The sequence below is a fragment of the Terrapene carolina genome, unplaced genomic scaffold (assembly GCF_002925995.2).
Source record: "Terrapene carolina triunguis isolate 2854851 unplaced genomic scaffold, T_m_triunguis-2.0 Scaffold236, whole genome shotgun sequence".
NCBI lineage: Eukaryota > Metazoa > Chordata > Testudines > Emydidae > Terrapene > Terrapene triunguis.
The window spans coordinates 15,866,746-15,880,944 of record NW_020664587.1 but is presented as its reverse complement, the minus strand read 5'-3'; the positions used below and the strand labels follow the sequence as shown (position 1 = coordinate 15,880,944).

The following is a 14,199-nucleotide window of genomic DNA, read 5'->3' as shown; positions in this document are numbered from 1 at the left end:
CTCTACTGAGAACGTGCGAACGGCAATTTTCAAAGGTCAAATTTGAGTGGATTTTTACGAAGACAGCAAAAGGTACATTCCTGACACAAAAGCTATCCCCCTGGCAAATTTCAAATCCCTGCTCCAAAGCTAGAGCATTTCAAAGAAAAGGCTGCAACATTTTTTTAGCATAGGCAATTGAATAAAACTTTTTGGCCAAAATTGTCCAAAGATTTACTCAAGGGAGGCACACAGTATGAAAGATTTCAGCCTGAATTTGCCAAACTTTGGTAAAGTTACAAGCAACTGAAAACAAGGTCTTATTATCGGAAGTGTCTATCAGCTCTACTGATCGTCAAAGACATATGTTAAATAGCCAAACCAAATATTCTGACAAATTCTATCATAGCTTGAGACTACTTTAAAAACTCATAGCACTTAACTATAGTACATAACCAATAAAAGATTAATTGAAGTTCTCACAAACCCTTACCTACAGCATTGCAAACATACTTTAATAAATGAAACCACACTAAAAAAGCAAACAGGAATATGAAAGGTGGCTCCTGGTTTTTGGAAGTGCTCTACTTTGATATTACTCCCCAATTGTTTATTTCAAGCCATGTGTGATACTCAGACTTTTGTAAAATTTCCCACCTTTTAAGTGAGATCATTAACTAGACACACCGTTAGCTGTTGCACTCTTTTTGATGTGGTTCTCTCAAGAGACTTCAGCACTTATACGGCAGCAACTGAAAGAAAAGCTTCCCAACAGTCAGTGTTTTGTTGGGTACTTTCCTCCCGATCAGATCAGTGCAATAAATAATAAGGCATTCTGTTAGTTTGCACTGCAGAAGCCCTCGTTTACAGCTTTTAGCAAAGTGACAGTTACTGGTGTCCAGATTTACCGCCTTACAAAGCACTAACAGAATCCTATGAAGCCATCTGAAATCAACCTAAGAGAAAGTCAGCCTAGAGTACTTAATATTTCTCCTGCATCTTGAAGATTATCATTCTATCACACTGTTCATTTGATGAAGCTATATGCCAATAACCAGTAAATCACAAGAGTAAACTTACACATCAAACCAATTGCCAAGTGCTGGTGCTTCCATTATAAACCCGTTCGGTGATACACTATCTTTAGTATTTATAGGGTGCCATAACTGCAGCACTTAACCATCAGCTGAAAAATACTGGAGACACAAGGTGGGTGAGATAATATAGTCTATTGGACCAACTTCTGTTGGTGAAAGAAGTTTTTGTGCTCCACAGAGTGCTCCTAAAAGCTCTATGGAGCTCAAAAGTTTGTCTCTTTCACCAACAGAAGTTGGTCCAGTAGACTATATTATCTCACCCACCTTGTCACACTCAGATCCTGGGACCAATATGGCTACAACACTGCAAAGCTGAAAAATATTCATCTGAAACATACTGACAATTAGGATTATCAGAACCTCAGATCAAAACCAGGAAGAGGGGTAGAATTGCTGAATCAACAAGTTATCTACAGTAGATACATGAAAAACAGCACTGAATCTCAAGGAAGTTATGAGGGAAGAGGATTTTTTTCTTTTCTTTTTTTTAAATTATGTAGGTCAGGGCTGCAGAAATTGGTCTTTTACTTCATTATTATGGAAACCACCCTTCTTGCCAACTGGCAAAATGCACTGCATGAGACATCAAGAAAAAAGTGTCTCACTCTCTTTCCATCAAAACTATTCAATTCAGAGGAAGCAGACAGGAAATATGAAGTTATTCATCTTCCTTACAAAATATTATAAAATGATTCATCTTTTCTATTGGCACATTTTGGACCAATCTAATTCCTTCTGAACTGCAGAGATGTATTTTGCTCTAAAACTCATGATATTAAGGACAAGATACAAATTAAATATTGCTTACAACAAATTACATTAAAAGTACTTCCAGGCCACAAGAGTCAAGGACTCAATTGGGATGTGTTAGGCTGCACAGGCAACCTTGGTTCTGGCACTGAACTACTGCCTGCTTTCCTCTGCAGCCTTGACAAATTTAACTTTTTTTAAAAAAAAAATCTGTTTCCTACTTTACAAAAACACAAGTGAAAAAATTCCATCATGTGGACCCATATTGACCATCATATGGGTCATCAGCAGGGTTGAAACCTTTAGATACACAGCAAAGATCTCTACCACTTAACATAATGAAGATGGGTCTTATAAATGGAAAGTTAGACTCTCTTAACTATAGACATTGCTGCCAGCTTCACCTATAACACACACAACCTGCACAAAGCACACAAATGAGTTTTCGGAAGGATTCAGGGTAATATTAAAATGTATGCTTGACATGCAGATTACATGAAATAACTTAACACCACATTCCTTGTTTCAAATTTGACTCTGTAAAGTCTGAAATTAAGTCAGCAGTGACCAAGCAACAAGACTCATCTTTATCTATAGCCTACAACTGCAGAATGGGATAGAATTTTATATTTATAATTCAATATTTTAGGATAGTCTTCTTATATCAGATGAACAAACTCAGCTTGTGATGTACACCAAATGTATGTGACAAGAGTCAGTACAGTTTGACCTTTCTGAAACAAGTCAAAACCTAATTATATCCAGCTTATGGGTCTTTTGTTTCTACATAAAGAAAAAGTGAGCTATGGCTGATTCAAGATCATGTTGAACATCAGTTACAGTTTGAGAGACAGAGGAAGGACCTGAGAGACACCAGGGAAGAATCATAGAATTGTAGGACTGGAAGACCATAATGCAAGAACATAAAAATGGACATACTGGGTCAGACCACAGTTCCATCTAGCCCAGTATCCTGTCTTCTGACAGTGGCTAATACTAGGTGCCTTAGAGGGAATGAACAGAACAAATAATCATCAAGTGATCCATCCTGTCACACATTCCCAGCTTCTGACAAACAGAGCCTAGAGACATCAACCCTGCCCATCTTGGCTAATAGCCATTGATGGACCTCATCCTCCATGAATTTATCTAGTTCTTTTTTGAACCCTATTGTAGTTTTCGACTTCACAACATCCTCTGGCAAGGAGTTCCACAGGTTGACTGTGTGTTGTGTGAAGAAATACTTCCTTTTATTTGTTTTAAACCTGCTGCCTATTAAAGGGACCTCAATAGATCTTCTAGTCCTGTCCCCTGCACTCTAGGCACACAAAGTAGGACTAAGTATTATCTAGACCAGGGGCTCTCAAACTTCATTGCACTGTGACCCCCTTCTGACAACAAAAATTACTACATGACCCCAGGAGAGGGGACCAAAGCCTGAGCCTGCCTGAGTCCCACCACCCTGGGCGGTGTGTAGCGGAACCCAAGCCCCAGGCCTGCAGCGCAAGGCAGGGGGCCTGTAACTTGAGCCCCAACACCCATGGCTGAAGCTCTTAGGCTTTAGCTTCGGCCCCTGGCGGTGGGACTCATGCTTCCGCTTCAGTCCCAGGCCCCAGCAAGTCTAAGCCAGCCCTGGCAACGCCATTAAAATGGAGTCACGACCCACTTTGGGGTCCTGACCCACAATTCGAGAACCACTGATGTAGACCATCCCTGACAGGTGTTTGTCTAATCTGCTCTTAAAAAACTCCAACATACCTAAGCAATTTATTCCAGTACTTAACTACCCTGACAGTTAAGAAGTTTTTCCTAATGTCCAACCTAAACCTCCCTTGCTGTGTTTTAATCCCATTGCTTCTTGTCCTATCCTCAGAGGTTTACAAGAACAATTTTTCTCCCTCCTCCTTGTAACAACCTTTTATTTACTTGAAAACTGTTGTCATTCCCCCTACACACACACACTCTCCCCCTCCTCCCCCCGTAGATCTTCTCTTCTCCAGAATAAACAAACACAGTTTTTTTTTCAAATCTTCCCTCACAGGTCATGTTTTCTAGACCTTTAATCATTTTTTGTTGCTCTTCTCTGGACTTTCTCCAATTTGTCCACATCGTTCCCTGAACTGTGGCACCCAGAACTGGACACAATACTCCAGTTGAGGCCTAATCAGCACGGAGTACAGCAGCAGAATTACTTCTTGTGTCTTGTTTACAACACTACTGCTAATACATCCCAGAATGATGTTTGCTTTTTTTGCAACACTGTTATACTGTTGACTCAAATTTAGCTTGTGATCCATTATGATCCCTTTCCTTCCTAGGCAGTCATTTCCCATTTTGTATGTGTGCAACTGACTGTTTCTTCCTAAGTGGAGCACTTTGCATTTGTCCTCATTGAATTTCATCTTATTTATTTCAGACCATTTCTCTAGTTCGTCCAGATGATTTTGAATTTTAATCCGATCCTCCAAAGCATCTGCAACCCCTCCAAGCTTGGTATTGTTCACAAACTTTATAAGCGTACACTCTATGCCATTATCTAAATCATTGATGAAGATATTGAACAGAACAGGACCCAAAACTGATCCCTGAGGGACCCCACTTGATATGCCCTTCCAGCTTGACCGTGAAGCACTGATAAATACTCTCCGGGAACGGTTTTCCAACCCATTCAACACCCACCTCATAGTAGCTCCATCTATGTCAGTGTTACTCAAATGCAGCCACCAGGTGATTCTCGTGCGACTGTAGCCTCCTGACCAGTGATTGGAAAAGAGGGCAAAGCAGTGCCCCCTCTCCCAGGACCGCCAGCAAGGGTTGGGCCCTGTCCCCCTCTACAGCCACAAACGCCAGATGAGCAGGCAGCCGGTGTGAGTTCCCACCTTCCCAGGGGCCCCAGTCCCCACAGCGTCGGGGCCCCAGCCCCACGCTCACCACCACCACCTCCCCATCACCCCAGTCCCCACTGCCCTCCTCTAGCTCTGGGCGTGGGCCACACGGTGGTGGGCTCCATCCCAGTGGCAGGGGTTTGGGCTCTGGCCACGGGATCCAGCCCCAGACCCCAGCCGTGCAGTGGTGGGTGCTAGCCGCACACTCTGTGCCCTGGCCACACACTCTAGCCGCTGGACTTCGGGCTCCAGCCATGTGGTGGCGGATGCTGGCCACAGGCTCAAACTCCCATCCCCCCAGGGACCCCCTGCCTCCCCCAGGCCCCCATCCATCCATCCCCCCAGACACCCGTTGCCTCCCCCGGTCTCCCATCCCCTCTGGACCCCGGCTGCCTTCCTACCCTCCCTCCCCATCCTGTCCGCGCCTTGCCAGGGCTGAGTTAGTCTGGTTATGTGAAAAGTAATATTTGTATGTTTGTTAATATCACTTTTCACTGCCTCCCAGCTAGCTAGTCTGCTCCTATGAAAACTGATATTAACAAACAGAAATATCACTTGTCACAGAAGCAGACTAGATAGCAAGTCTAAAAAAAAAAAATCAAAAAAGGGAGAGAAACAACAACAACAAAAAGACAAGAACATGCAAAGCACCTTGCTTATTTCTATTTTGTTTAGGTCCAGTAAAGAATAGAGACAACCCTACATTATTTTTATTATTGAGTCTGCAATATCCTACATAAATACATTACAATGATTTGGACAGGTATATGTGCATATTTATTTGTTTTTCCTAAAGGTAATTAAGTATTTTAGGAAAAATTGTTAGAGCAGCCACCAGCAAAAGTCGGTGACTGCTCTCTGAGGCCACCAAAAAAATGTGTTGTGGGAACCGCTGATCTAGGTTGTATTTCCCTAGTTTGTTTATGACAAGGTCATGCGAGACCGTATCAAAAGCCTTACTAAAGACAAGATATACCACATCTACTGCTTCTCCCTCCCCCGCCCCATCCACAAGGCTTGTTACCCTGTCAAAGAAAGCTATTAGGTTGGTTTGGCAGGATTTGTTCTTGACAAATCCATGCTGACTGTTACTTATCTTATCTTCTAAATGTCTGCAAATTGATTACTTAATTATTTGCTCCATTATCTTTCTGGGTATTGAAGTTAAGCTGATTGGTCTGTAGTTCAGACTGAATTCTACATAACTCAGCTACACTAAATTGGGTGAACAAGAACAGCAATTGAGATATGAAAAAAAAGCTGGATTTGCACCATTGCTCATTCCATTGAAAGAGATGGCATCATAGCATTATATTTTACTGTGAATCTCTAATGCTGCATTTAAAATATATTAGGCTTAAGATATGCATGTAGGATTGAATCTTTCATCCTTTACTCCTGGTTAATTGCACACTGAGAAATAAGTTTGAGAAATCTGGCCTATTTCATTTAAAACTCAATGATTACTGGAAAAAAATTATTATTTGCCTTTGATATTATTAGCCAGCACAATATATTCCAACTACTTTATTTACTTTGATTCTGCAAGATACCATCCCATCCCAATGCCACTGAGAGACATATTATAAATAACTTAGACACATTTGGGAACAAATTCCTATTCGCTAAACTTCAGGGAGCATACAGTGGAAGTAGAAGTCACTGCCATCTCTTAAAATAAGCTACTGCAAAATAACTTTATAGCTTTTAATTACTTCACTAGGATCTTATGTTGCTTAAAGATTTCAATATAGTTTAGATTAAATTACAACTTCTGTGACCGACTTACCTGTTCACCCTGCGAGGACACTTATCTGGTTTAATATCCACCTCATAGAGGTAGACATCAATCTTTGGGATTTCAACTTGGAAGCAGTTGGCCAGCAATTTAATAGGTTTGCCCATGGTGCCATAGCCGGGACGTCTGGGCACCATAAGAAGGGGCTGTGCCCCGACGGGTCCTGTAAAGGAAACAATACAGTTTACAAGCTGAACACAATGGTTAAGCTATGTGGTGAAGTTACTATTTGGTGCTATTATAGCACAGTTAAAATGCATATGCTCTTTACATTTGTATATATACACTGGGCAGAACAACAAAGGAGGTGATGCAATAATATCTGAAGAGCAAACAGCCTTCTCAGGACCGTAAACATATCATAGAATGTCAGGGTTGGAAGGGACCTCAGGAGGTCATCTAGTCCAACCCCCTGCTCAAAGCAGGACCAATCCCCAACTAAATCTATATCATCTCATACTTAGTGGGGAAGAGGTAAAGCAATTGTAAGAAAATAAAAAGAAAAGAAATATAATGCAAGAAGAGGCCAACGTTTAACAAGAGACAGCACCACAAGACCCAGACCAGTGAAAAATGGGCCATGCAACTGTCCCATCAGCTTCCTGGACGAAGACAAAGGGTTTCAAGAAGCAGCATAGATCTACCCTCAAGTAACATGCAACATGGGATGGCACTCAAAAGCTCTTATTCTATTTAAGTCATCAGCTCTCAAACTAGAGATAGCAAGCAGACCTACCTCTCCTCTAAACTTCCCACGAAGAAAATGAAATGGGGAACTTTAACTTCTATGATTGCTGTGACCAAAAGTGGGAATTTCTTAAGCCACCAAAAGTGTGCATTTTCTTTTGACCGTTCATTATTGTGGAAAGTCCATTTTAGCCACTATTAATATGGAAAGTTTTAAAAGCTTGTTTACAGACCATCCTAATGGTAATGGACAGAGGTGCAACAGAAATCACAGGATGGTCTATGCAGGCCAAGGCTCATGTAATTTCTTTGTTTACACAGTAAAATATGCAGGCACCAATGATATGATGGGCATGATCCTGGCAGAGATTATCCATTTTCAGCCAGCAGAGCTGAATGAGTAACAGTAAAAGCACCAGCTGCAAGATAGTTGCATTTGCCAAAACTCAGTGACCCAGAAGAGAGGTGGAGCTGAAGAGTTTCAAGCAATGTCCGTGTGCTTCATTACTAAACAAACAAATTAAATTACTTAAACAGCTGAAGGTATTATTTTATAAAAACAACAAAATCTGAAATAGGAGAAGAAAGGAGAAATAGGCTTTCTAAATCTGTACAAATGTATGCCTCTGGCTAATTTATTTAGCATTCTAAGTTAACACTTCTTCAGGTTCTCGAAGTATATTATCTGTATCCATCGTTCAGACTAAGATCCTCAGCACAGGAACTGGGCTACATATGCCTGGCCCAGAACCAAGCACACAGCTAATATTAAGAACGGACAGTCTCCAAAAATTACAACTGGAAATCTTTGCTTGCAGATTATTCTTTCCCGTCAAGAAAGAGACTATAAACCCAGTCTTATTTTGAGTTGCTTTGGAGTTTTTAAAATTACTCATCATACAAATGTCATGATTTGCAGCGCTCAATTAAGTCAGTTAAAAACTCTCCCCTTGACTCCTACTCAGTGACGCAGATCGTACAGATCCTGCCCACTTGCTTTTCTTACAAGAGTTAAAATGTCAAGTGCTGGGAAAAACTGTCTTATTTGCCATTTGATTAATCTCATAATCTTCCAGAAATGGTCATTTCCCTTTACTTTGAGGGGAAGTGTGTGTTGGGGAACAGAGGAGAACAAGAGTTACAAAGCAAAGTTTGTATTGTAAAGGTACCTAGTTCTACACAGAAAGATAGATCTAAAACCAAAGCCAACAAAATCAGAACTCTCAACACAAGACTGAAAGTAAAAGCAAGAAACATCAAGCACCACATTAAATGTTCACACAAACTATGCTTTGGCAACTACTGCTCCCAAAGCAGAGATCGGGTGGTTTACAGTGTTTGACACCAATCCAATAAGTAGGCCCTACCAAATTCACAGCCGTGAAAAACGCATCATAGACTGTGAAATCTGGTCTTGTGTGCTTTTACCTTATACTATACAGATTTCACAGGGGAGACCAGGGTTTCTCAATTTGGGGGCCCTGACATAAAGAGAGAGTTGCAGGGGGGGCTGAAGTATTGCCACCCTTACTTCTGCACTGCCTTAAGAGCTGGGCGGCGGGAGAGCAGCAGCTGTTGGCCAGGCATCCAGCTCTGAAGGCAGCAGCGCAGAAATAAGGGTAGTAATATCATACCATGCCGTACTTACTTCTGCTGGCAGCAGCTCTGCCTTCAGAGCTGAGCGCCTAGCCAGCCGCCACCACTTTCCAGTTGCCCAGCTCTGAAGGCAGCAACATCACCAACAGCAGTGCAGAAGTACGGTTAGCAGTACCACAACGCTCCCTACAATAAGCTTGTGGCACCCCCCCACACACAAAACTCCTTTTTGGGGCAGGATCCCTACAATTACAACACTGTGAAATTTCAGATTTAAAGAGCTGAAATCATGAAAATTTCGATTTTTAAAATCCTATGACCGTGAAATTGACCAAAATGGACCATGAATTTGGTAGGGCCCTACCAATAAGAAAGAGCAGCTCTGGAATTAACTGTTCCAGATTCATTTTAGCAACACAGACATAAATAAGAGCAAAAGATACCTATTAGAAAACATCCAGGTCACATTATTCTATAAAAAAAAATCTTCCATGCAAATGACCCAATATCTTATAAAATATGGTTACAAAGAGCATGCTTTCCATAGTTTATGGAAGGCTCTGATACATATGAAGTACTATTGCAGTGGCAGAATCAGAGCATAGCATCTTCTTAACCTTCTTAATTATTAGCTAATCTTCCGAGATTAAAATTAAATGTAAATTGTAAGAGCATTTATCAAAACCCAGTTAGCGCACCTCAAATGGCCAACTTGAAGATGCAATTCCTTAACTATAGTCAAGCACTGAGAAAGAGAGGGTAAGGAGGCAGAAAGAGCAAGAAAATATGGTATGGTGGGTTTTCTTGCAACCACATTCTCTGGAAAGTGTTTTGTTGGCATAAATATTTGTGCCAAGTACTCCTTCTCCTGCTGCCACCAAGCAAGACATTATAAGACTTATATCTTAACCTATGTGGCCAAGGCTGAAGGAAATGATGGTACCCCATCTATTTACCTCTTTTGTTCAGGTTAGCAAAATCCTAATGCTCAGCTGCATGAGACAACAACAACAACAAATTAATAAGATTCAGTTACTCTTCATTAGGCAAGCTGCTGGCCTGCACTTTAAAATCCGGAGTGCTGTAAATGGCACACCCAATCCAGAGCTGACTATAAAAATAGGTTTCCAGCCTCGGCTGCCCTACAAAACAGTATTGAGCAGCAGAAGAAACAAATACCGCTACTTTGCCAAATTCCTTCCCTAGATCCACCCATTCAGTTGCATCCCATATTGCACTTCAGGAAAATTGTGCATGCCTACTATGCATTCTTCCTGAACAGCAGTACAGAATATACGTGACATTCTTTAAACGGTAGCCAAATTCCAATTGTGATTACCTTCTTTTTGTGTTTGAGACATAGGTTGTCATCAGACAAGTCACTTTAAAAATATAACCTTCTATGTGTATGCTGTCAGTTAATTCCCACCCACCACTGTCCCAATAAATTTGCACACACTTAGAATAGTTTGCTTTTAAAAATATTTGGACACTTGTTTGTGTATTATAAAAATCTGTGTCACTGACTTGTAACTTGTGATTCAAATCCCAGTAAAACAACAAGTGAATGAAGTGTTTGGATGACAGCTAACATTCCTATATCACATCAATGAGTCACTTACTCTCATGCCTTAGGATTTTGTAAGGCCAGTGGAAATAAATACGAGAACCAAAAATATTAGAGTACAAGAGTTACTTACTGCTACTACTATGAAGTAGGAGTATAATTTGTAGGGCTAGTTAATGTTAACTCTCCCTCACCAAAAATCGTAAACAAGACAGTTGAGGTTTTTTTAAACCTCTTCCTAAAAATATTTCAGCACTCCCACAAGTACAAAGCAGAATTCACTCAGGGTAATCATAACGAGAAAAAAAAAAAAAAACAAAGAAACTACACAAGGGCAAAACAGTCAGCTGTTAAAAATCTTGTAAAAGAAATGAAAGAAATCAGACTTTGGTGTGTAAGCACTATTGCATTTTTCAGACACTGAAAAAATGCCTTATGCAATGTTTATACATTACATAACACGTACTTGAAAATCCCATTAAAAACTTAAGCCAAATGTGGCTAGCCTGGAGGAGGGAGAGGTGGGCGCAGTGCTTGACAGGGGACAATATTCAGAAAGACATCAGAGGACCAGACATTGGGAGTCAATTCATTCAAAGGAGAGGTTTTTGAAGTGTGAGGAACTGACTGGGCCCTGCTGAAGGGCTGGGGTCAAGAGGGGGGTCTGTGTGGTCCCAGCTGCTGGCTCCCATGGGTACCAGACACCCTCCTCCTACCCCCCACCTCATTTCTTAGAAAAAAGGGGTGTGCATGGGACAGGAATCTCCAAAGAGGGGCTCAGAAAAAAAAAGTTTGGGAACAGCTGGAACAGAGAATAGTAAAACTTAAGGTTATGAACAAAAGTTATGACTGAGACAGAATACAGGGAGGAGTCCTGTCTGCCCACCACCACACACACACGCACAGAATGACTTCCAAAGGAAGAAAATGAAACTAGAAACACAAAAAAAATGAAGACCAGCAATATGAGAACTTGTTGCTTCTGAGCCCGTAGCCAGTAAGAGGCAATGGTTGAGGAAGTATAAATTAATTTTTTTATGTTCCTGTTGATGTAAATGTTTTGTTAAACAATAAATCACTTTAAAATAAAGTTTTATTTTCTTCTACTTGAGTGTCTCAAAGTATATTACAAATATTAACAAATTAAGCCTCACAACACCCTAGCAAACTAAATGATTACTGAAATACTCATTAAGAATTTTGGAATAATTCATTTTTTCTTAAAACTACTAAATAGTCATGGCAAGCAACAAAAATCTTGGCTAATAATCTTTCAAAACAAATATGAAATCAGTTCTTAGTAAGTGTGAAAAGTCCAAGACCTACTGTGAATCACTACTGCCACATTTAGAAATAAGTAGATAATACATCTTGAGTCCACACTCCACCTGATAGGGATGTATACTGGTAATTCCCAGTAGTGTTTATGGGACTGGCCTGTGTAAGTCCAATGCACAGTGATGGGAAAATATGCTAATTTGTATTTGTCCAAGTTTGGTAAGTATTTAAGTGAGGTCACTCATTTCCAAGAGATACAGATAAAACTGGTCTTCAGAAAGTTTGAGTCACAAAACAAAATACGTCAAAAATGAATTACATTTGATCATTCTAAATATTAATACCTTTTAAAATTATTCTTGTGTTACAGGACAATACTTATATCAAAATTAAATCCTTCTGATTTTAAAGGAGTTAAAAAGTTGGACTTATGAATTAAAGATATGGCTTTTGGCTTGGATAATAAAATCTAATTCCAACCAACTATAACTGAACTGGCATTTGTGGCTATACTAACACTACTCTGACCAAACTTGCAAACAATGGACATTTGTTGTTGAGGGTAAGAAATTTCAGTTCTTATAGAACCTGATCCAAAGCCCACTGAAGTCAATGGAATGACTCCCAATGGCTTTAAGGAGCTTGGGGATAAGGCCTGTATCCCCACAGATACTCTTCTAAAGATTCACCGAGGAAAATCACAAACATGATTGTGTAACAAATTATGTTTCCCGCATCAGGCAACTGCTTTTCGTTGAAATATAATTAAAACTGCACCAAACTCTTCTGCTGTGCTTCTGAGCAACAAACTGAAATTTATCAGGTAACCAAATGAAAAAATAGCAGAAGTAAAAGCATGGGTGAGAATGGTACAGAAACAGCAGCCTAAAGGCATTTACTGAAAATACTTCTAGGGAAGACTAAAGAGTTGGCATATAGGACTGAAATAACTACAGGCCAACTCTTATTTGATTAAATGTGCTTGCTTCCAAGAGGCAAGATATCGGCTCCTATTAGGAGTTTTCTTACCTGAATATGCACAGAGGGAGTGTAACAGCTGATTTCCAGCAAAAGATTATCCATTTGCCACATATTTCAAAATTATAAAATGAGAATAAAAAAGTGTACAGCAAAAAAATAATGAAGAGTTTTATTTTTTTTAGTCTGCCTGTAAAGCACAGCCTTAAATCCCTGATTAGATATTCAAACAGCTTTAAAGAGAAGACACAGGGTTTTTAACAGGTAAAATATTATTCAACTGCAGCTCAATAATACAAGGCAGATTTGTCTAGCAGATACTCTCCTCAGACTGGGGCTTGTTCCATGCACACTGGAGAGAACTCTCCAAAGGAAAAAGATTCCCTTTCACAGGGCCCCTGGCCTCTGCTTGGGCTCAGAGGCCCGGTCTGTAGAACTCAAAGAAAATCCCATCACTACTGAAAAACATGACTTCATTCTAGGTTACAGAAAATTTAAAATAAAATGTGAAAGTGAAACAGGGAATACAGTTTTAGAAGTTATTTTCAGCTTTCTAATTCCTTACCAACATTGGAAATCTTAAGCAATAAAACAAATTGCGTCTTCCCTCCTTCCCTGAAAGCCACCCTTCGGGATGACATCAGACTATTTCTGAAGTAGCACAATCCATATTTCCTGAACACTCCTCAAAGTAAAGTTTGCTTTTATTTAAAAAGTATCCAGATAAAAAGCAGTGTTGGTTCAAGTTCTGGACAGATAAACATATTTATGCTATTCTCATTGGTGCCAGATAGGATTCTACAAGCTAGAGTAAACGATGCAGTGCACAAGTTTGTGTTATTATCAACTAAATTTATGGAGATCTCTTTCAAATTCGCCATAGTATTTACAAATGAAGTTACTTGTAAAAACTATGTTTTTAAAATAAAAAGTATGTGAAACACTTAAAGAAAGCATGTACCTTTACTTGATAAAGTTTTGTATCTGCCTACACTATGAGGAAATACTAGTCGATATGACAAGCCCATACATAACACAACACAGCTAATTTGTTCTTGAAGTGTTTCCACCCACTAACTGCAAGAAAGTAAACTGAAGTAATCTCTAGTCTAGTTTTGTGAACTAGATCACATTTTGCATTTAACAGAAATTTTCACTAACAACTTGCATATACTTTAACTACCCACTAACTTGAAGAAAAATATTTAGTTCGATTTATTCACTTGCATTTACCAAGTCTCAAATTCACTGTTTTGAAAACTGACAAGTTCCCCAACAAAATCAGTTCAAGTTAACTTTGATAATCTCAGGGATTCAAACTGAATTGTACTTTTCCCACTTAATCACTATTTATGAGTCAAATATAAGTAGCTTGCAATTGCCCCTTATTGCTACTAAACCTAATTTGTTCCACTTTAGTGACTAAAGGTCCTGTATCTATAAGAGTGATCTAGACACTTAGATAATCTCTTAATGTAGTAACATGGTGACAACAGCAACAAAAAGTCCTGTGGCACCTTATAGACTAACAGCTGTATTGGAGCATAAGCTTTCGTGGGTGAATGCCCACTTCGTCAGATGCGA

At 39.8% G+C, this 14,199-nt stretch overlaps 1 protein-coding gene across 1 annotated transcript in view; it reads right to left on the bottom strand.

Annotated features, from left to right (window-relative positions):
* The window catches only part of LOC112108702 (argonaute RISC catalytic component 3), a 49,308-nt gene that overhangs the window by 27,764 nt on the left and 7,345 nt on the right, over positions 1-14,199 (bottom strand). The window contains exon 2 of the mRNA XM_024202910.1: positions 6,501-6,672. Coding sequence (XP_024058678.1) covers positions 6,501-6,672 — 172 coding nt within the window. The remainder of the gene's footprint in view (positions 1-6,500; positions 6,673-14,199) is intronic.